Below are 23,650 nucleotides of genomic sequence, written 5' to 3'. Positions count from 1 at the left end.
ACTCTTCCTGTACCCTGTAGCCTGTACTCCACCCCCCATTAGAATGGGATCATTCTTGCTCTTCCATTTGTAGCCAGGCACTTATCACAATGATTTGTGCAAAGTAAAGGCTGCAGCCCCTTCCCCCTTCCCTTCCCCTCATTTCCTCCCCTAGGTCCTCCCTCCTTTCCCTCCCTCCCCCTCCACCCTTCCGATCCCAAGTTTTGGCTGGGATTGGTTTTGTTAAAATTCCCCAGACTGCCTGGGGGCTCCAGTACGGCCACTGCGCCCAGCAGGGATCCTTTTAGGCAGTCCTGCAGGTGAGTCTGAAAACAGCAGAACTGTCCCATTACCACGGGGTTCCCTGGGTCTCCCAGCTACAAGTGAGCGCCGTTTCTCCACTTCTCCCGCCGTCCCAAGTAATAGGGCCGCCCTTACTTAATACTGATGGATCACACTTACAGAGGAATCACTAAAAAGGAGGTCACTACTGAAAACAGCACAACACTGTAACGGGCTCTTGGGGGGGGGGGGGGGGTTCTGGGCAAAGATACTGAGACCTGCCCGGGGTCCACGGTCTCCACTATGACACGGAGATGGCCGGATCCCCGAGAATCACTTTTTTCAATGCATAAACACTGCATATAAAGGAAACCAAGAAGGGAAGAGAGAGAGAGGAGGAGGGAGGGAGAGACGGGGACAGGGAGATGGAGAGGAGACACTGAGAGACGGGGAAAGACACGGAGAGGAGACTGATACAGAGACGAGAGAGGCACACACAGACCCACGCGGACAGGCGCGGAGGAGCCCCCAGCTGAGCCCGGGCCGGACGTCCTTTGGGCGCTCGGGGCGGGCTCAGATCGCAGCTCGGACTGGTGCGCGGACAAGTCCAAAGAACGATTAACCCCGGGCCGGGGGAGGGGGCCGCAGCGTTCTAAAGTCCGCGCGGCCGGAGGGCCCGCTCCCGGGGTCACCGGCCGGGGCTTTGGGAGGGGGTGGTAAATAGGAGGGAGGGGGGCGAAGGGACAAAAGGCGGTGGCCCCGGCGGGTGGCCACTAGGAGAACGTGGGTGTGGCCCTCGGGAGAGGGGAGGGGCCGCCCGCAGGGGTGGAGCTCGGACCGGCAGTCTCGCGTCTCCCCGGCCGGGCTCTGGCTGCGGGCGGGCGGGCGCGGAAGCGGTACCTGGCCGTGCACGTGGCTCTGCTGCTCCATGTAGACGTGCGGCAGCTGCGCCGAGGCGGCCAAGGAGAAGATGTTGCCGAGGAGCGGCAGTCCGGCGGGGCCCGGGGGGAAGCAGGCCGGCCGCCTGGGCCGGAGCAGCAGCAGCAGCAGCAGCAGCAGCAGGACAATGAGCAGGGCTGCGCCACCCAGGGCGGCCGCCCCCGAGATCCCCGAGATCCCCGGGCCCCCGAGGCCCCCGGCGCCCCCGCTAAGCACCCGCATGGCACGAGCTCCGCGCCATCCTTCCCTCGCGGGCCTCCCAAGCCCCGCGCCGCGCTCCTATTGGCCGCCAGCCCGTGGCGTTACTCCGTGCCCCAGGGTGCGGCGCCTCCCATTGGCTGCCGGCCCGGAGAGGTTACTAGGTGACGGGGCCACCGCCCCCTTCCCCTGCCAAGGCCGGGCACGTTGCCTCCTTCATCGAGGGCAGTGGTGATAAGTGTTAATTCCCCCATTTTACAGTAAAACAGCTTACAGAATCAATAACTAGAAACGATAGGGGCTTAGCATTTCACCAACCGACAATCTCGTTAGAGGACGAGCACTTCGGAACGGGGGACTCGCCCAAGATCCCGGTCTGCGGTTTAACGAGAGCGGAGCAGGCTCGGTTTCGGGCCTGGTCTCTGTCCGCTCCAGCTCCGCTTCCTGCAGCGCTCAAGGCCGCGGCTTCCTGTGCCTGGACGGTCATCTCCGCGATTCCCCCTCCCCCCCGCCTGCCTTCCCATCCTTGCAGTCCCAGCAAAAGGACCGGGAAGGTCCTGCTTCAGTTTCAGCTCTTGTAAACCAGCCCGACCAAATGAGAACATTCAGAGGGAAGGGCCTGGAGAAAGAGGAAGCGCGTGAAACTTACACTTCCGAGGGGAAGGGGGGGGGGATTACTCAGCATAAAATTAGCATATCAGTGACAGGAAGAACCAGATCTGTCTTTTCCTATGAATTTATCTTCTCGCTCCTGGTTCTTTGCTAATTTCTTGTGGAACTTAGCCCAAATTCGATTCAGTTTAAACCTGCAAATTCTTTTGGGAAACCTCTAGAGTCACTAGAAGTTACTAGAAATTACTAGAAGACTGCTCCAACCTGGTTGGATTTATGGCCACACATCCGGAAGTTCCCAGGCTGCATGAGAGTCGCGTTTGATATTGATTTGTCCTTTTAAACCATATAAAATGTTTGTGGAGGGAGCAGGGAACACAGGCTAATCCGCCTAGCTTGGAGCTGCTTCAAGATTCTACCAATACTAAATACATTGACAACGTACCTCTGCTTTTTAAAGTAATCCTCATTCTCTGTCACCTAACGCCCTGTCAGTGACTTACATATAGCAGGTATTCAAAATTTTGGAATCAATTTGATTTAAGGGGTCTACTTACTATCTACAGGGTTTCCAGTGTTTGATGGATTCAGTAACCAAATCACTGTACTCATAATGCCTTATGGTACAATATGTTATTGTTCAGTCATTTTTTTTCTGATTCCATTTGAGCTTTTCTTGGCAAAGATACTGGAGAGCTTTGCCCTTTCTTTCTCCAGCTCATTTGACAGATGAGAAAACTGAGGCAAGCAGGGTTAAGTGACTTGCTCTGTGGTAGTGGCTGAGACCAGATTTGAACTCAGGAAAATGAATCTTCCTAACTCCAGGCTCAGCATTCTATTTTCTACACCCCTAGCTGTCCACAGTTAAGTTTCCTTTATTACCAAAATGAATTGAACCCATTCTCCTTGCCATTGAGTTCGGTTACCTGGTTGCTTTCTGTAAGTTGTGTCTTACCGGTGAAAAATATGCTTTGATCCCAGCCAGTGGAATATTTCCATTTTTTCCCCCTTCAGTGGCCTGAAGATCAAGTCCTTAGCACTGCGGCACCTTTTAAATAATTCATAGATGTTTCCCTTTTGTTTCAATGGGAGCCCTCCCCAGAGTTTTGGCAGCCTAGAGAGATGCATCATGGTCTAATGGCCTTGGGGGTCAGAACGCTCAGATTCCTGTCCCAGCCATAACAACAGCTGCTTCTTCACATCTTAACCCTAGTTTCCTCTTTTGGAGAATGGGGATAATAATACCTCATCGGGTTGTTGTACTTTGTAGAAAGCTTGAGTTATTACTGTGAAAAGAGTTCCATGTCTATGCTCTCCCCAAATTCCACCATTAGTGGATTCATTCCTTGGGTTAAACCAGGGGTCCTCAGACTGTTTAAATAGGGGCCAGTTCACTGTCCCTCAGACTGTGGGAGGCCGGACTATAGTAAAAACAAAAGCTCACACTTTGTCTCTGCCCCTCAGCCCATTTGCCATAACCCTGTGGGCGCATAAACATCCTCATCAGGCCACATGTGGCCCGAGGGCCGTAGTTTGAGAACCCCTGGATTAAACAGTTTTCTCCTAAGGATTGACCTTCTAAACCCTAAACACTTCAGGAAAGGAAACACAGAGTCTCTAGCCTAAGCAAGGTCTTTTTTTTTTTTTAATTGATATATTTCATTTTCTTTTTTTTTTATTATTATTATAACTTTTTATTGACAGAACATATGCTTGGGTAATTTTTTTTACAACATTATCACTTGCACTCACTCTGTTCTGACTTTTTCCTTCCCTCTCTCCACCCCTCTCCTAAATGGTAATTATATTATACTATATCCTAGATATAATATATGTGTGCAGAACCAAACAGTTCTCTCATTGCATAGGGAGAATTGGATTTAGAAGGTAAAAAATAACCTGGGAAGAAAAACAAAAGTGCAAACAGTTTTACACTCATTTCCCAGTGTTCCTTTTCTGGGTGTGGCTGATTCTGTCCAACTTGATCCAATTAGATCTTCTCTTTGTAGAAGATATCCTCTTCCATCATACAGTATTGTTGTTGAAATGTACCATGATCTATCTCCCGGTTCTGCTCATTTCACTCAGAACAGTTCATGTAAGTCTCTCCAAGCCTCTCTGAATTCATCCTGCTGATCATTTCCTAAGCAAGATCTTACCAGAGATTTAAACAAGTTTATCTTGTTTTTCCTTCTAGACAAGAATAAGGCTATTGCAGACAGGGGAAATATTAAGTAGGGAAAGAGCAATAAATAGGGAGTAAATATATATATATATATATATATTTAATAGGGAGTGGGTGTATGTATGTGGAGGGGAAGCTATAGACTGAGAAAACAGTGCCCCAGAGACAGACTTCAAATTACTTAACAATTTCCACCACCACCCCCTCCCGAGGCTGGGGACTTGCCCAGGGTCACACAGCTAGGAAGTGTTAAGTGTCTGAGACCAGATTTGAACTCGGGTCCTCCTGAATTCAGGGCTGGGGCTCTATCCACTTCGCCACCTAGCTGCCCCTATTTAACAATTTTGATTGTTGGATGAAGAATGTAGCACTAGAAATCTGGTAAGTATGATTGGGCAATAGATTCAGGTTTCAAGGAGACGTGGATTCAAATCCTATTTTAGGCACTGTATGACTCTGGACAAGTTATTTTAAATTGATTTGATTTGAAGGGTTTTCTACTACTACCTAAGGAATCTCCAACGTTTGATAGATTCAGTAGACAAATTATTATATTCACAATATGGTTACATTTTTGTCATTATTAAAACAAACACAACCTATTCTTCTTGCCACTGAATTTAATTACCTGATTGCTTTCTGTAAACTATATTTAACCGATGAGAAATAAGCGTGGATCACATTTTTATAGAATATTCCTATTTGTGTTCTTAAGTGACATCGTATCTAAAATGTTCTTAGCACAGTGCCTGATACATAGTAGATACTTGTTTCCCCGAACCCTGGGGCCTCAGTTATCTCATTTGTAAAAAGAGGGGTTTGGATTAGATTACCTCTAAGATTCCTTTCAGCTTTAAATATCTGGTTTTATGATTAGGAAAGAGGCAAACGTGTCATTTTCCATGGCATCCATTGTTTTAACGTGGAAGTCAGATTCTAAAAATATAGTCCTAGAGCTGGAGGAGCCTTCAAAACTTTCTGACTTAGAGGTTCTATAGCCAGGAAGAGGAAATCCCAACTAGGACAAGGTTGAACAAGGCTGTCTGATTCAATTCTCAGCTCCCATTATTATATCCAGAAGAGAGTGATTAGGATAGGACAGAAAGCAAAAGAAACTGAGTTTCCCCACCAACACTGGAGGGGACTTCTAGAAGCATGAGTCCCTCTCCCCTCCAGTGCTCAGTCAGTGCTTTGGGGTAAGTGTGCTGACTATGTTCTCAGAAGATGTGGGGAATATCACTCCTGGGTGATATTGGGCAAGGGCTTTTCCCTCTTTGGGCTTTCTCTGTAAAAGTAGGGAATTGGGTGGATAACCTGGTACTTTCCAGTGAGAGCTTAATTTGGGTTTGGAAAATGCCAGCTCTGGACTCTGCCCAAGTTAATTAATCTCTCTGGGTTTTCATACGCAGCTCTGAAAAATGAGGGGCAAGAACAGCCTTGGGAGCAGCTTCAAATGCAGCCATATTGTCATGTTGATCTCACAAGAGAGCTCACAGAAACACTCCATAAGCTGGCCTGGAAATTGTCCAGAAGGTTATTGGAGGAGGGAGTTCTATACTCCAAGGAAATCACAAGTTCCAACTAAAACAAGGGGGCTAAACTAGATCAGAGGATGTTAACGTGGGGCCCACGGACTCTCATGGGTCTGTGGATAGATTACAGAGGATCTCTGAATCTGGATGGGGAAACATACATCTTTATGTTCATTAACCTCTAACTGAAAAGTAGTGTTTCCTCCAATTTTGAAAACAGGCAACAAATGACAGTGTTATTACCAATACCTGAAACTTTCCATTAATAAAAACCACAGTTATTTTCCTATCTCATTACAACTGGTGCATTATCTTGAAATATCACTTATGTTCATCACTATTTGAAATTACTGTGGCTCTTGGAAGGCAAATTATGAAAGCTTTAATTCCATTTGCAACAATATAGCTTTGTGAATCACGTTATCTACTCTTGGAATCATTCAAAGAAAAACCAAACCGAATGGATGATTTATACATATTGTACTGTACCATACATATTGTCTTGTTAAAGACAATCCCACAGTTTAATGTTATTAGTCAAGCTAAGTAATAATGTCTTTTAAAGATAAAAATACAAAAAAAGTCTTTTAAAAATAAAATTTAATGTTAGCCTATGTTTTAAAATATATCATCTTGTTATTTAATACATTAATCATATATATTACTATATTGCAATTAATATATCTTAATAACTGCATCTCATAATTAGTTTCCTTGATAATCCTTTGCATTTTATTTTATACATTTGAAAACATTACTCTAATAAGATATCCCTAGATTTCCCTCAGATGGTCAAAATTTAGTTCAACACACAAAAAATATCCCTTTGAGCTATAAATCTGTGATCTCTTCTCCTCTTCTGAATGTCCCACTCATGGAGAAACTCCTGAAGTGATAAGACTAGGGAGGGAAAGAGTCCTTTAGTTCCCTGACCTCTCTTCCCTTCTCCTCTCCTTTGAACAGCTGGTCCAATCAGGAAAAAATAAATCAATCCCCTCTCATTCACCAGTGACCTTTTCTCAGGTACTTAGGGCCTTGAGCTCTGGGGTCTTTTACATTTTAATTTAAACTGACTGGCAGCATTTGGGAATCGGAGGGCATTGATTTCTTAGACTTATTTATCTTCTACTCAAGGGTGTTGGTTTTATTACTGAACATATAATAGAAGGATTTTTCAAAATGCTGCTGAGGTCTCCTGGGAGCCCATCTGCAGAAATGAGACATGCAAAAGGAGAAAGAAAAGGTACTCCATGGACCATCAGAACATCATCTTGGAAGTAAGTTGATTCCTTTAGAAATTTCAACTATTTCAAATAAAGAGGGATGAGACTTGTGATTTCATTGTAATTTTCTAGGAGAGAAACTTCTTCCACATGCAGGTTGGCACTTTCTGTCTCTGTTTCTGTCTCTGTCTCTGTCTCTCTCTGCTCTGTGTCTGTCTCTGTCTTTTTCTCTCTGTTTATCTGTCTTTCTCTATTCCTCTTTTCCTTCTCTCTCTGTTTCTCTTTCTGTATTTGTCTCCATATCTTTATCTCTTATCTCTATCTTCCCTTATCGTTCTCCATCTCTTTCTCTCTCCATCTGTCTCTCATTACTAAGCTAATAAAACCACAAGTGTGAATGACTATCATAAAGCAGATATTTGAAAAGACAAAATACTTGAAGCAAGAGAAAGGGAATCAACTCAGTTTCTCTCCTCCCACTCTCCCCCTGAAAACCTTCCAATTCATACCCACTCTTCAAATTCCTGCTAGAGTCTTATCCCCTATTCCTTTTCCAGAAAAATCTTCTGTGACTACTGATTTATCTTTTGAACTTGAAACATTCAGTTATAGCAGCAATTATGTCTAATTCTACAATTCTAATTCTAATTGTAGTCACTTCCATAAGCAGACTGTGAGGTTCTAGAGGATGGAGAAGAGACCAGATCCGGAATTTCTTTGTGCCATTCACAATTTTGGGGCACAAAGTAAAAGCTCAATTGTTCTTACTGCTGAATCAAGCAATCCCCTGTTCATGTTAAATTTTTTCTTGGGTGAGCTTCTGGGAGAATAATAGGACACATTTCTGTAGAACTACGACAACTAGAGTATCCCACACAATTGTCTTATGAAATAGGCAAGTATTATTATCCCCATGTTACAGATGAAGTATACTGAGGCTCAGAGAAATAATAAGATTTGACCAACATGGTGCAATTATCAGAGAAAAAAATCTGAACTCAGTTTCTTGAGTTCCCTCTGATTTCCATACAGATAGGCTCCTGATCACAAAGTGTTTGTCCTCCTAATCAACGGGACAAGTATAGATGAAGGCATGTTTCCCAAGGGGGATCTTGGATGTGGGACCTTTGTTCTGTGGACATAGCGTATGCTATTTCTTCTTTCCTTCTTTGAGGGAAAGCAAGAGAGAGGAAATAATTTAAAACTATTTTCTTTTTCTCTACCCACTTTAAAGTACTTTTTTCTAGTCACATGTAAAGATAATTTTTAACACTTACTTTTATAAGATCTGAGTGCCAGTTTTTTGCTTTCTCTCCCTTACCCTCAAGATGGCAAGCAATCTTACAAAGGTTATACATGCACACACTTATTAAACATTTCTACATTAGAAAGCAAAAGAAAAGTGAAAATAATATGCTTTGATTTGCATTCAGATTCTGCAGGTTTTTTTCTTTTACAGCATTTTCCATTATGAATCTAAAATTATTTTCCAAATAAATTTTATTGATACAGTCTTTCAACCTGCCCTCCTCCAATAATCCTTCCATTGAGACAAAGGAAACCAATGAGACAAAAATATGTGTTGAATGTATCTGATGATATGTACAATATTTTGTTCTAGTGAACCATCTGCCCATCCTCCCAACTTGTGATCTGGGCTGTACCAGGGAGATGTATTTCCTTATTTGTTTTAAAGAGCTTTCATTGTTTTACTTTGTTCCCTTGGGCAACAGTTCATACAATTCTTTCTATTTTTCTTTAAATTTTTCTTACCATACCACCACACTACAGAGACATTTTTTTCCTGCTACCCCCAATTAATGATTATTAATTTTGCTTCTAGTTTGTTGATACCATAAGACTGTTAATATTTTGTTATAAACTGAACTTTGTCTTTGATTGCTTTGGGATTGAATTTCCAGTAGTGATGTTACTTGGTCAAAGGTGATGGACAGTTCCTTTTCTTGTATAATTTCCCAGCATCCCTGACTATTCCCGTTTATTATTACTTGCCTAGTGTCAAACCTCAACATTTTCAATTTATATTTCTCTTCCTTGTAGTGATACAGAGCTTATTTTCATGTGTTGATTTATAGTTTGCAATTCTTATTTTGAAATGACCGCTTCTTTATTGAATAATGGCTCTGTTGGTATTATATATTTGTGTCAATTACTTATATTAGAGAGATTGTGGCTTCTCCCCTTTCTTTTTCCTGTCAGGAGTGAGGTGGACAAAAGCCAGGGCTGATCACCTAATGCCCCAAGCTATTTCTGTGTTGGCTCTGTGTTGCTTCATCTCTAGTCCCTTGGATGCTGTGACATTCAGTAGCTCTGCTTGTTGGGGAAATGATGGAAAAGATCTTTCCTTTGACATTCAATCTGACCCCCTAAGCCACACTCCCAGGAGACAACAGTGCAGCCATGAATCAAGGCATATTAACCAGGCAAAAGCAAGAGCTGATTGACCTTAATGCAAAGGGGCAGAAGAGAAATATTTGAGAAATGGAAGCAAATTTGAGAAATCTACGATGGAGAACTGTGAGCTCTGAAGCTATGTAGCTTAATGCTCTCATTTTTTTATGTAAGAAATGGATAACCTTAGAATAGGTCAAAGAATTTACCCACGGTCACTTGGATGGTAAGCAGCAGAGACAGTGATCAAATCCAACTTCTCTGACTCCAGAGCTGGTGCTCTTTCTATGGGTCCGCTGCCAAGCCTTTCCTTTGGAAGATGAGCAGTGTATCAGATGAGCTAAAAGATATAAAGCTCTTTGCAAACCTTCAAGTATGGTACAAATTTAGTTAGTACTATTACTGATGGTCAAGGTCACTTACAGTTAATAATGAGGATATATGTCTAGAATGAAATTCTTTAAGTTCCTCCTTCAGGCTTCTTTCTACCTTGAATTCACTTTGCCTAAATGCAAACTTTGGTAAATATAAAATTTAGCCAATAGAAACACTTTATAATCTAAAAAAATAAGTGAAGCTTCGGCATAAACAGGTCATAATGTCAAATTGAAGGAATTAAGGTAGGCTTTTTCTTTGCAACCCTTCCAATATTTCCCCCTCACATTCCTTATAAACATTCAGAAATCATGTTATTATCCTGAAAATGGTTTTAATAGAACAAAAAAAATCTAAACTCCATGTTTCCCAGCTATGGAACTATAAATATCCCCAGTGATCACCATGGATTGAAGATAATCTATCTCCTGTCAGTATATATCTCTATGAATTGGGAAAGTCCCAAGCAGGTGGATCTGCTTCCCTGTTTCTTTGTGCTAACCCTGAATCTAGTTAGGAGAGAAATCCCACATGGCAGAAGACAGGAAGCATATAGATTTTTCAGTTCCTAATAAAAAACCGCCATGGAATGAAATTAGCATCAAGACTGAAATGCAGATTCAAAAAGGAGAGGGTGTTGAAGGGAACCTAGACCCTCTCCTGAGCAGCTTGCTTGAAGTGTACTTGCTTCTGTTTCTGTATAATCAGGGAAACACAAAATCTTCATAATAGAAGGCACCACAAGAGTCTTCCTATTCCAACCTATATCCCCGGAAGAAGCCCCTTCCCTTCCTTATTAAAGTTAATACTTTGCACCTTCATTTTCTATGTCCCATCTAATTGGAAGCAATATTTTGTTGTCTGTAAGATTTCCAAGATAGTAACTCTCTAGCCTCAATCAAGCTTCCCCTTCCTCAGTTTTGTTTCCAAGTCTAGCTGCTCAGATAGTGTTAGGGATAATTTCCATCTGAATGCAGTCCTCGTCTGTGGACTGGTTGGGTTTGTCTGGGGTAAGAAGGGCAGAAGCACCTTAGCAGTGTGCTGAAGGGGCCTCTGGATCATAGTTGTGGGAATTCATTCTCTTCCCTCATCCTCCTGAAGGAAACCTTGGATACAAGGGCTCTGTTATTCCTGAAGCTTAGTCTTCTTAAATGGACTCAGTCAAATATTCTCTAAATCCTTAGTTGGGGTGGGGAGGAAGGAAGGGAAATGGAGGTGGGAGAGGAAGGAAAATATAGGGTCTGTCTATTCCTTTCCCATTCCTGGATTAGTCCAGAAGCTATATTTTAAACCTTGGCTTTAAAAAATAGCCCTTTAATAATTATGATATCAGGAGAGGACAACTTTGAAAAGATGGTATTTTGAAGGTGAGTTTATAGTTCAGTTCAAGAAGCAAGGAATCAGTCTGAAAGGGTAACAGCCAGGGAGCTTATGTTTGAATTTAAGTGGACTTGCACCTGCTTTCTACTGACTGCTTGTGTAACTACTGACTGCTTGCATAAGTGATCTTTTAGTTTGCATGTTTTTCTTCCTGAAAAGAGGGAAATGGAAGAGAAAGAGGGGAAGAGAGGGAGAGAGGGAGAGCGAGATAGAGGAGTAATCTGGTTAAAATCAATAGAAAATAGCTTCATAAATAACTAGATTACTTAGGAACCTCTCTCTCTCTCTCTCTCTCTCTCTCTCTCTCTCTCTCTCTCTCTCTCTCACACACACACACACACACACACACAGAGAGAGAGAGAGAGATCCTCTTGCACTGAGTTCATTTGGTAATACAGAAATGGTTACAAAAGAGAAGCAGGTCTTGCCTTTACAAACAAGGAAACTTACCTCAACCCTGAAATCAGTGTTTACAGACTGAATTCCACTAAAAATAAGAATATAACCCTATCTCTCAATTCTTTTTCTTTTTTTCTTTTATTTCTTTCTTCTCTCCCTTCCCTCCTTTCCTCCTTCCCCATCCCCTCCCCCTCTTTCCACCCACCCCTCCCCCTTCTCCCTTTCTCCTTTTCTTTCTTTCTTTCTTTCTTTCTTTCTTTCTTTCTTTCTTTCTTTCTTTCTTTTCTTTCTTTCTTTCTTTCTTTCTTTCTTTCTTTCTTTCTTTCTTTCTTTCTTTCTTTCTTTCTTTCTTTCTTCTTCTTCCTTCCTTCCTTCCTTCCTTCCTTCCTTCCTTCCTTCCTTCCTTCCTTCCTTCCTTCCTTCCTTCCTTCCTTCCTTCCTTCCTTCCTTCCTTCCTTTCAAAGAAAACTCATCTTTCTCGAAGGAAGCCAAGTTTGAAAGAGAAACCTAACTGTTGCATCCACTCAGAACACTTGGCCTTGGCCAATGGACTCTCCTATGTCCCCGCGGACACTTTGCGGAACTTTGTTTCAGTGTCCAGCTTGCGGGTGCGACGCTCGGGACCCGGAGCGGGGGTGGGGGGGGTGGGGGGGTGGGGGGGGGCGCGACCTCTTTCATTTCTAGCTGTGGCTCCCGAGGTCTCTTTCTCCCTGTCCCTGTCTCTCTGTGTCCCTGCTTCTGTCCGCCTCTGCCTCTCTTTCTGACTGTCTGTCTGTCTATGACTCTGTCTTTCGTTTCTCTGTGTGTGTGTCTCTCCCTGAGGGACTTTCCGAATAGGACTGCTCTCTGTACTGGGAACCGGGAGAACCAGAGCTCCGAGACCTGGGCGGAGGCTCACAGGCACTAGGGCCATTTCCCAACTGTATCGCCGCCCCTCGGGGAAAGCAAGCTGTACTTTCCGGGGCCTGAAGCCAGGAACAGCTGGAGGGGGGTGCGCAGGGGGGCTTCAGGGCATGGCGAGCGGCCCCGGGCAGGGAACGTTCGCAATAGCCGTGGGGGCTTCGAGGTGGAGGCTGAGGAAGGGAAGGGCGGGCGGGCCGCTGCACGGCTGGGCTTCGGCTCCGACTGTCCGGGCCCGATCTGGGCTGTCTCCGCCAGGAGCCGGGGTCCCGCCCGCAGAGCCGACGAGAGCCGGGCCCTGTCCCGCCGCTTCCAGTCCCTGCCCATCCTCCGGCCGGCTCGGGCGAGCGGGATTGCCTGGGGGGAGGGGCGTTGCTGCGGTTTGGGTCGAAGGGAGCCTCGGAAGGCGGGGGCCGGGGAAGAACGGGGTTTTTGGATCTCGCTGCCCCCGCTAAGTACTGTTTGGCCCAGTGGTGGAAGCTAAGCAAGTCTCTCGGTTGAGTTCGCTGCCTTCTATCCGGCTAGAGGATCTGCAAAGTTCTTAGGAAGCAACAGAAATGGAAACTAGAATCTAGAAAGACCGACACTGTCTGAGGACAAACGGTGAGACTCATGAGTCGGACCACGTTTTACGGCTGGAGGGAACTTCGGAAATTGTCCGATCCCGCTCCCCTTTTACAGAAAGGAAAGTTGAGGCTCCCACGGGGGAAGGGAAACCCGCAGGTTCTTACTGTGCGTTGGTGGCTGGGCCCAGAGGAGAATCCGCCCCTATTGACTCCCAGCTTTCCGGTCTTCTGCGGGCGAGGTGGGGGACGGTGCTGGTCACCGGTTCCCAGCTAAGTCACAGGATCATAGATTTGGAGCTCGAGGGGGCTCCATTGCCCCTCCCCCCCTCGTTTTACAGGAGGCGGTCTTGAGAGGTTCGGAGATGAACGTGCCAGTAAATGGACTTGTCGTTCTGGGTCTTCCCGATGTCAGCTTCAGTACTACCCGGGATGTGGACTCCCCCGGTGGGCAGAACAAAGGCCTGCACCAAGCAGGGCCTCCCAAAGCTGCGGAGGAGGCCAGGGCAAGCTCCAGGGCGTGGGCCAGGAAGGGAAGGGCCCATGCGCGGCATAACGAGGGTTAATTTTCAGCTACTTGGGTCTCAAACTAGGGAAATGAGCACTCGAGAAGTGCCACTGGAGGGCGGGTGCTGTCTTGTGGGGCTTACAGACCCACTGGGGGTTTCCCCACCTCTTCCTTATCTTGTCCCTGGGCCCCCATCTTTCCTAAGTTTGAGACGGGGCTGAACTGGAGCCTACCAGACAGGAGTCTACTTTAGAGATCCATAGGAGAAGGAAACTGAAGAATCACTTCAAACATTCCCACCCCAGCCCTCTTTAACTAATATTGGCGTGTTAGAGGCTGCTGGGAACCAAAAAGAAATCCTGGCACAGGCCGTGTTTTCACTGAGAATCAGGACCCCAGGGTTCGAGGCCAGGCCAAAGCTTATTCTGATGGGACTTGAAACAAGTCCCTTTTCTCTGCATCTCCGTTTCCCTTCCTGTAAAAATCAAGGGAGAGTAATTAGATGATCTCCAGAGTATCGCACAGCTCCACTATCATGAATCTAAGACACAGGAGACTTTGGGAACCTCCAGTCTAGTCCTATTCGGCACAAAGTGGCCACTGGAAGAGACTGCCCCCTAGTCCTTCACCTCAGCTGAACTTAAGCCTCCTTCACGTTCTCAGGGGACGCCTTGTCTTTATCTAAACATTTCTGTTTTGCCTTTGTACCAAAATCTATCTTCCACAATGCAGAATTTCGAGTCCAAAAAACATTCACAGCTGTGAAGAGTCCTGTGCACCCCTTAAATCCTTTCCATACTCCAAAGCTTGGGCCTCTGCCTAAGACTAGTCCTCTAGGAGGCTCTTGGCTCAGGCTACTGAGCCCTAGATACTCAGCCTATTTCCCTTCTCTGAACCCTTAATGGGCTTTCCACATCCATCACTCATCCAGACCTTTGTGTCTGGGACACCCACAGATCTTACTATCTGGGCAATGCCAGGCAAAACTCAGCGCCCAGAGCACAGATGTCTAGTACACACACACACACACACACACACACACACACACACACACTCCATACATGTATGTATACACATATAATATCATATACATATATCCAGATGGGTCAAGTCAATAAGAATCATAGAATTGGGAGGTTCACCGTGTTTTTTGTTTTGTTTTGTTTTATTTTATTTTTTTTCTTTGCCCAGGTGGTTTCAGCCCCAGGACCAAATCTGAGAATCCCACATCTTCCCAGGAATTCCAGCATCTTCCTTAGAAGGGACCACCTTCTCCAGGCTCCAGCCCTTCCCCCGCATGCTAGTCTAGGTGTGAGGGTTCAGTTGGAAGCAGTTAAGGAGCTCGGGAAAGGGATCAGGGAGAGAGGCTTGCCCTTCACCTTTATCTCTGTGGCTCAGCCAGAAAGGGAGCATCTCTCTCTTCCCAACTCTCCTCGAAGTCGCCCAGGCTTTTCCTTCCGGCCTTGGCGGAGAGCAGAGACGGCTTAAGCATCCAAGAGTCAGGGGCCCACAGCTACCTTAGGGCAGGGACACAGGGCAGGCAGGGAGTAGGCAGACGGACAGACACAGAGCCAGATGTATAGACAGAAACGGACAGGCAGAAACAGAGATGGACAGATGTAGAGACAGAGACGGACAGTCATAGAGACAGAGATAGAGACAGAGACGGACAGTCATAGAGACAGAAACCGATATATAGGGACGTGAAGACATGCAGAGATTATTGACGGAAATGCAGAGACATGCAGAAAGGACAGACATATACAGTATGTACAGGTATACAGAAAGGACAGATATACAGAGATGGACAGACTTACAGAGAGAAACGGACAGCTATGTAGAGACGGACAGACACACAGCCAGACGGAGAGACGGAGAGACGGACAGAGCCGGAGGCGCCACGCCCCTGCACTTGCCGCAGTGCTCGGCCCAGTCCCGAGGAGAGGGGAAACCTAAGCCCACAAAATGTCACTTTAGCCTTTCCGAACCAAACGCGGGGCGGATCCTCGCGGACCTCGCGCTGAGCGGACCTCACCTTGCGCTCCCCAGCCCGAGCCTTCCGCTCCATCCCCGCGCCGGCTCTCCTCTCGCTGCTCGCGGGGCGCCCCGGCTCCCGACCCCATCTCCGAGCGCGGTTCCGCGTCCTGCGCCCCGCCAGCCGGCTTAGTTGGCTGCGAGGTTGCCGAGCGCGCCCCGCACCCGCGCGCGTACCCCGCTTAACACACCCATGTTCCCAGGGGCGGTTACACACACGGCGCGGCCGCCGAGGACGCCCTAGGAAAGGAACGAGAGCTTGTTCCCGTGCCTTAGCGCACGGGTGACATAACTTTAACCGGGGTGCCGGCGAGCCGAGCTCTCGGGATCCGGGCGGCGGGGCGTGGAGTCCGAAGGCAGGGAGTGTTGCGGCTCCGAAAACTTGCTTTGCGCTGGGACGAGAGCTGACAAAGCGTGCGCGCGAGCGGGACTACTGACTCCCGGCAGTGCTCTGTCCCGGGTCCCTTGGCTTTCCCTCCCCGGGGGCAGACCCTGGCCAGGAGCCTGTCCGCGTCTTTATCCGTGGCTGAGGTTGCGGGGAATTAACAAAGGAACGCTTCCGGCCCTTCCGGGCAACCTGCAGAGCGGGCTCCAGCGCTTCCCATGCCAGTAGTGGGTGTGCAGGGAGAGGGGGAGAGCCGAGCCCCGACACGGCGCGGGAGGGAGGGGGAAAGGCAACTTCAGGCAGGAGGGCTTGGGAAGCCACGGAAGCAATGCGCGTCTTTCTGGCCGGGAACGTCCCGAGGGAGGGAGGGGGAGCGGGGCGCTCCGACGGCCCCCTAGGCTCAGGCCCGTGGTAACCAGCCCTGCCTTGCCCCCGTTCCGCCCTCCAGAGGAAGGCAGAAAGCGAGCCCGGAGCCCCGGGAAGCTAGAACCACCCGCGAGGGATGGCTGGACTCCGGCTCCCCAAAGGGTCGGAGCCCACGCTCGGGCGACTGAGCCCGGGAAACGAGGGGTGATTGCGGCTCAGCGCCGGGTCCCGAACTTCCCAAGGACAGACTGCGCGCCAGCTGGCTCCTCTTTCTCTTTTTCTCCTCGAGATGCCTGCCTTCTCTAGAGCAGAACCCTGGACACCGAGAGGGCTCTTCTTTCCAACAGCGCATCCGAGGGCGGAGGTCCCAAGCCTTTAGAACTTTAGAACGGAAGGGAAAGGACCTTGGAAGCGCGAGGAAGCAGAGGCCGGCTGGGGCAGCGGGACAAGCCGGGGGCCTAGAGAATCCGTGCCTCGGGTCAGTGGGAGAGGAAGACCGGACTTAGTATTCCCCGAATACTTTGGGCGTCCGTGTCAGGATCCGCTGATTTCCCTCTGAGTGGGCCGGGGCCCTCCAACTGTGCTGCAGAATCCAGGAACTCTGGCTCTAGTTAAAGACGGGACACTAATTAGAAATCAAGTTTCTAGAATACTTTTTTACACATCTGCAAAAGAAACTCGGAATTCCCTTTGAATTCCCACCTTCCCAGGGTCTAGCCTGCTCTGGAAAGGGCCCGTGTTGCCCATTGAGACTTAGGGAATCTTACCTTGACTCCTTGGCTCTCCAAATTCTTTTTGAATTCATTAGGTGCTCTTTTCCTGCATTCGACACCAACTAGACTTCTAATAAACTTATGAAAGGGCAAAGGGAAGTGTAGGGACAAATAAACACTTCAGGAAATAGCAACAGGTGCTGGTGGCTACATGGGAGGTTAAAAGAACCATTGTATAGATTAGTTATGGTGGTGGTGGTGTGTCAGAGACTCATGAACCCGGAGTCAGCTAATTCACTTTTCCTTCTTCATTCCGAACTCCCCATCACATTTCCCTTAGTTGTGAGCTATCCAGCTTTGGACCCTTGGATTATGATTTGACGAGATTCTTAATCATCTGATCAGAAATCTCTTGGACACTCAGAAGCAAGAGCTGCTGAGACCAGTAAGTAGGCTGAAAATGTCTCCGGCTACTAGAGATTCTAGTTGTTTTAGGCTGGCTTTTGGATGTGCTGCTTCAAGCCCATTCTCTGGTGTTTTCTGGAAGGATTCTCGGCTCACAGATTTAGGAGATGTGGGGATTAAAATTTGCTTTCACACAAACATTTCCTCAGTTGCAGATCCCCTTGCAATGCAGATCTTTTTTGCTGTAGATGTCACTTGGATTAAATACCTACACTAATCTGTCCCATGAAGCTCCCATTCAAAGAGATGTGGTCCAAACCCTGGCTCAGGAGGCCAAGGAAGTGTTATCTTTTTATTACTGATGACGTCAAACAATTTCCCTTACTTTTAGAGTTTTGCTCTTTCTTTTCCCAATTTTTCTTTCCTCCCCTCCCCCTTCTGTCTGTCTGTCTGTCTGTCTCTCCTTTTTTTTTTTTTTTTTTTTTTTTTTTTTAATTGCAATGACCTCAATGCAAATGTAAGCCTATGAAACGGGGAGATGCCTGGCACATTTTGTGAATGGGATACTGGAATGACTGGAGGATGACGTCATTTGAACACCTAGGCTATTAAGTCCCACCTCCGATTGGTTGGTTTTCTCAAGAAGCCTTTTCATTGGCTGGCAAGGGCCTGTCAGCCGCCTACACTCGTCTGCCTGGCGGTAGATATAAACCAAGAAGGCTTCAGCATTGGACAGCAACAGGATTAGAAACAACTCAGACAGAAACCTGCACTCCAGCTTCCTGGGCTGCAGTTCTTCAGGAAACCTCGCTCCCCCAGGTAAGATAACATTATTTTTCCTCATAACTAAAATTGTGTATGTTATCTATATATAGATGTAAATGTTTTTATAAATATTAACTGGCATTATGTTTTAAAAAATGTTTCCTGTTCAATTCTTTTTTCTTTTCTTTCTTTTTTTAAAAGCTCTGCTTTGGTTTGTTTCGTTTGGTTTTTAAAAAATGCTCTATTTAGAGAAGATTATTGTGCTTATGAGATTCAGAAGAGAGAGATTATTCCCTCCTTTCTCCCCTAAAGTGATCGTTAAAAAGATACTGTATTTCACCACCTGTGGCTTGGCTACTGAGCTACCTGTGGCTTTAAGAATCAATAAAAATGATCTTTCTTTAACGATCTTAGCTTTAATTTTAGAACAATTCTGAATTATGTCAATTCAGCCCGAGCAAGGGTTTTGAAATAACAATGTATTTGCATTGAATTGTATTTGATCGGAGCATTTCTGATGACTGAGAGAATTTAGCAGCCCAAACCATAAAGATCTCAAAGAGATGTCCAGACCTTTGCGGAGAGCATAAGTAGCTAGCTGACTTTCCGGGCACTTCCAGCCAAAGTATCTGGTCCTTAATAATTTGATTACGATTTGATGTGATTCTTAATCATCTGATCAGAAGTCTCTGGAAACCAATTCTACAGATGTTATTTGGAAAAGAAGGAAAGCCACGAGTATTAACAATTCCTTGAGCCTTTAGTATATATTTCTTTAGACATTTTCCTAACTTTAACTTGTTTTGGAGATATTTTTGTTTTTAAAACCTTCTCAAAATAAAAGTCCTATGTTGAATGCCAGAGGGGTCACCAATCAGCTTAAATTCATTTAATTAAATGGGCATATAGCATGCTACCTATTTTGCAGTTTGTGCATTTTCCTGGGGATAGAAGAATTTCTTTCTAAGTAAAAATGGAAAAATGGATAATCAGTTAGATCACTGTTCTCCAAATTAAATTCCTGGAAGAGGATAGACTCATGTATTTAAGAAAGTCAGGGCAAATCTTTAATATATTTGGCTTTTGGAGGCACCTGTTGAAACCAATGCCCAGAATGAACGAACCATAGAAACAAATCCCCTGCTTGTCACGAAAAGGCAAGAAATTCTTTCATAGCTAATAAATAGCTTTTTACTCCTCAGTCCTTTCAAGGTAACTCAAAGGGAGAGACTTACATGGCTTTTGCTGGATCCTCCTGTTCTCGGTGACATGGTGCCTGGTCATTGGCAGTGATCATACCAATCAGGGCAAAGAGAGATGCCCAGAGGGGAGTAGTGCCTTCTTAGAACTAATGAGAATCTTTTCCTTTCCTACAACTCTTCCTAATCTCAAAAACATTTTACCAGCCATTATTAGCTCATTTGGTCAGCCTTTTGACTGTAGGAAGGAGAGGGCTTATTCTTTTTCTTCTGGAAAGAGCAAAGAAACTGAGTCTTAGAGAGGTAGTGAGTCATTGAAGGGTGTCTCAGGAGAATCAGGACAGAAGCTAGATCGAACTCCCAACTCGTCGCTCTTTCCTATCTAGGACAGACATAGTTATTTAGAACACAGCCCAAAAGAACATAAACTCCAGGAAGAATGGAGGGCAGGAACCATGTTTTTGCCTTTATATTCTCAACATTTAACCCAGTGTTTGGAAAATAATACGGATTTTATAAATACTAGAATTGGAAATCTCTGAATTTAAAAGAACCGGGAAGTCAGGCTTGGCGTAGTGATGGTGAAGTGATTCTAAGAGTCCAAGGCTTTCTGTTTCTTTCTTGTTGCAGAGAGGACACCATGATCCTCCTAAAGCTCTCTTCCTTCCTGGCTTTCTTTGCCCTGGTTGTGTGCCAGATGGACAGCCTCCAGGCTGCTCCATTCAGGTAAGAGGTGGCCCCACCCTAGAAGGCCTCTTGGGGAGGAGTGCTCCCAGGGACCTGTGTCACAGGAGTTTCCCTCTTCCCCTAGGCCTGGTTTTGAATCTGTCATGCCAGACCATGTGGCTCTCAGTGATGAGGAGGCTCGGCACCTGCTGAATGCTTTAGTGAAGGAGTTTGTGCAGATGAAAGCTGATGAGCTGGATCAGGTGACTGAGGACAACAGGTAAGGTTTGCCATCGTGGCAGAGGACAGAGCCAGCCAGGTGGGGGCCATTCCCTCTACCTGCCACAGCCCCTGACACCGATGCTTCACTTTTCCCTCCTGCCAACACTAAGGAGTTAATTTGTTTTCTGAGCCAACCTACAAAAGGTTACATCTGGCCAGAAGTTGCCTTAGGCTGTCCTTGTTATCCAGGATATGGGGAGCAGCTGTTCTAGGTACCTACTGAAAGTAGAGGAAGAGACAGCTGACTCTAGCTGCAGTCTGAGAGGTGGAGGTCAGACCCAAGGCAGCATTTCATGTCTGAGAGTTGTTAAGAGCTGGAACTAGACATTCTGCTGTCTCTTTCTTTGGGAGGTTCCCTCCATCTCTCAAGGAGTGCACCCCTACTCCCTTACCTACCAGAACTGGTTCAGGTGTGATCAATGTGAAAACACTATGACCTGACAAGAGTCCCCCAACCATCCCTGCCCCTTTAACCGGCTTCCAATTATCTCTTTGCAATTCTTAATGACACTGCAAAAAAATGCTACTAGAGGGTAAGTTGGACTTGGCAAAGAAAGGGCGATGTTAAAAGCTAGCCATATCACAGGTATGTTTGTAGATCAGGTCCAGCAGTTGCGCTTAGAATTCTCTGCTGCAATGGTGCATGCTGCCCAGAGGCATGGAGTCTAGATCCAGTTCCCCCTTTCCTCCCTCCTCAGCATCCTCCAGGCCAGAGGCATGTGAGCCCTTTGCATCCTCTCTGACAAACGCCTACTGCTGAGCATGATAGGCTGACCAGCATGCTGAATGCCTTAGAGAGAACCTTCAGGGCTAGCTCTAGGTCAAGGTGCATCAATCGCCCCTTTCTTTTACAACGGGCACTGTCTCCTCCTTGGATTGTGTTCTCCTAACTCTCAGTATATGGTCTCTCTCTACAAAACCTTGCAACCCCTTTGATCCTGACCTCTCCCCTGACCCCACAATAACCTGAGCCCCTGGCATGAAATCAGTCTACAGGTAGGATGAAGGGCAAATGCATGGTATCATTGCATGTTACCTTCTGGCATGTTTTTTCCCTGCAGCCTGGACAGACCTAGAGCTAAGCGGTGCAGTAATCTGAGTACCTGTTTGCTGGGCAAGCTCTCGCAGGAACTGCACAGGCTGCACACTTACACGCGCACTGACGTCGGGGCGCGAACACCTGGCAAGAAACGCGATGTGCTGAACGACCTGGAGAATGACCGTTACGGGAGCTCTGAGGATGTCCTGGGGAGCAACTAAACTCGCTTGGCTTTCTGTTTCCTGTCGTCTCTTCCTAACTTCCTTTCTTATTTCCTTCCTTCCTTCCTGTCTTTACCTTGATTGCATGCCGTTTTTAAACTATAATTTCTGATCTGGCTGTGTTAATTAGATACAATTGCAGACAGAGAATGTTTGAGACTAAAGTGAGGAGGGCACAGAGAAGTCCCACCAAGGGGAAAAAACCCACCATTCAGACTTTTAGTTAATGAGTGAATCAATCTAAAAAGGTATAACTTGTTGTCTGGGACCTTTCATTCTACAACTCTGCCTTCGGTTTCAGGTTGTATCGATGGGCACAGCTTCCATGCTTAGATGTGTTGAATAAACCTATTTTTTTAAAGGCTCTCAGCTGTCATGTCGATTGCTTTGGTCTTGTCAATCCCCCCTCCCCCCAAATGTTATGGTCTTGTCAAGAGTTAGACTTGAAGGACCTCAAAGTTAATCTGAGTTCATAGATTGCTGAACCCACTGTTTGGCACGGGCATTGGGGCATCCTGGGCTATATAGAGTAGGTAAACAAGGACTCATTGAAAGTTGACTCACAGGACTTTTTGTGGTTATGGGGACTCCTTCAGGTAAGTCCTTTTCCTTATGGTTTGTGGCTGGGGATATGGCTCTGGGGAAGTCACTGGAGAGGCCAAAAGGGTACCCTCATCCCTTACTTCTAGTCAGAGGAGGAGCTGTCCATGTATATTACTAGAAGCATTTGAAGGAGAGAAGTGCCAGGGGATTTGAATCAACAAAAAATATTGTTAAATCCTAACGAGCAATGGCATCTTTTCTTATTCTCTTAGGACTCTGATGAACGTAGGTTCTTGGGGGGGTAGGGAGGAGAACCCATGGAAAAACCAGAAAAAAAGGGAATTTATTATGTGACTGATAGTTTAAAGCAAGTTTTGAATTTCTCACTGTAGCATACCTAAAATAATGGGATAAGTACTTCCAGGTGGGCTCTAGGGAATACCTTTCTTATTAATGGCCTTTAATATGAACTTCAGTGCTGATAGCTAAGTTTAAAACAGCCCCTTATTGTTAGGTGATGTTTTGCCAGTAAGTAGCTTTATCCCACTCTGATGTCTTGTTAGCAAGCCCCATAGGATCCTGTTGGGAGAGACTGACACTTAACAACAGTTCTTTTTCCTTCTGAAAATCAGTGTTACTGCTCAGAAGCGAGGCTGCAACACTGCTACCTGTGTGACCCACCGGCTGGCAGACTTCCTAAGCAGGTCAGGGGGTATGGTCAAGAGCGACTTTGTGCCGACCAACGTGGGAGCTAAAACATTTGGCAGACGGCGGAGGGACATCTAGACAACTGGCTGAACCCGAGAGGATGGTGAGTGCCAGGGTCAAGGCAGCTTCACCGTGGAGGGGTTTCCTTATGCTTCCATTTCTTAGGATTATAGGATCCAGACCTAAAGGGGGTAGTTAGAGGTCACTTTGTGCAATCTGATCATTTTACAGAAGAGACTGGGGGCTATGAGACATCATGTGACTTCTCCAACGTCACATTGGCAGACAGTTCTAGAACCAGGGCTGAATCCCAGCACCTCAGACTCCGTGTCTATCAGTTTTTTCCACTGGCTGCCCCTTGGCTGCAAGGAGTTGAGGAAGAGAGGGAGATTGGGCTGAATGCCCACTAAGGTTCCTGCCAACTCTGAGATTCCAGCATTCTTTTCCAATCTAATTTTATTCCAAACCCGAAGGTTATTATTGTTAAAACAGGATTTTCAAAAATAAGATTTGCTTCTTCCAAGTCCTAGCTGGGAGTGGAGGCTATTGGGTCAGTGATTGCAGGCTAGTAACCAGAGCTTGTTGTCTTCCAGATCACCAAGAAACCGAATCTCCATGGCTAACTTAATTTTTAATGAAAGCAACTTTCCTCCATGAAGCTTGAAAGCCAAGTGGATGCTCTGAGTTTTTTTTGCCTCCTCCTAGAGATGGATGAGTGTTTTTCTTTGTTCAAAACGGCTGTCATGTATGATATGGAATGAGCTAATTCTGGTTAATTATTGTACATTCTTTTTTATATGCGATTCTATTTCAAATAAAACATCATAGCAGCTTGTA

The 23,650-nt window shown here is 46.1% G+C and overlaps 2 protein-coding genes across 5 annotated transcripts in view; one reads left to right on the top strand and one right to left on the bottom strand.

Annotated features, from left to right (window-relative positions):
* The window catches only part of CYP2R1 (cytochrome P450 family 2 subfamily R member 1), a 16,974-nt gene extending 15,526 nt beyond the window's left edge, over window positions 1-1,448 (bottom strand). The window contains exon 1 of the mRNA XM_074275605.1: window positions 1,162-1,448. Within this exon, the coding sequence (XP_074131706.1) occupies window positions 1,162-1,422 (261 nt within the window). The 5' untranslated portion in view covers window positions 1,423-1,448. The remainder of the gene's footprint in view (window positions 1-1,161) is intronic.
* The window catches only part of CALCB (calcitonin related polypeptide beta), a 23,943-nt gene extending 293 nt beyond the window's left edge, over window positions 1-23,650 (top strand). The window contains exons 1-5 of one of the 4 annotated variants that reach the window (XM_074275610.1): window positions 16,839-18,209; window positions 19,985-20,080; window positions 20,166-20,300; window positions 22,738-22,916; window positions 23,407-23,650. In XM_074275610.1, coding sequence (XP_074131711.1) covers window positions 19,995-20,080; window positions 20,166-20,300; window positions 22,738-22,891 — 375 coding nt within the window. In that variant the 5' untranslated portion in view covers window positions 16,839-18,209; window positions 19,985-19,994 and the 3' untranslated portion in view covers window positions 22,892-22,916; window positions 23,407-23,650. Of the gene's footprint in view, window positions 1-16,838; window positions 18,210-19,984; window positions 20,081-20,165; window positions 20,301-21,363; window positions 21,928-22,737; window positions 22,917-23,406 lie in introns of those variants that run through there. The other 3 variants (XM_074275609.1, XM_074275607.1, XM_074275606.1) reach the window with 3 other exon arrangements.

Source organism: Sminthopsis crassicaudata, chromosome 6, assembly GCF_048593235.1.
Source record: "Sminthopsis crassicaudata isolate SCR6 chromosome 6, ASM4859323v1, whole genome shotgun sequence".
NCBI classification, from domain to species: domain Eukaryota; kingdom Metazoa; phylum Chordata; class Mammalia; order Dasyuromorphia; family Dasyuridae; genus Sminthopsis; species Sminthopsis crassicaudata.
This window is presented reverse-complemented; position numbering and strand designations above follow the sequence as displayed.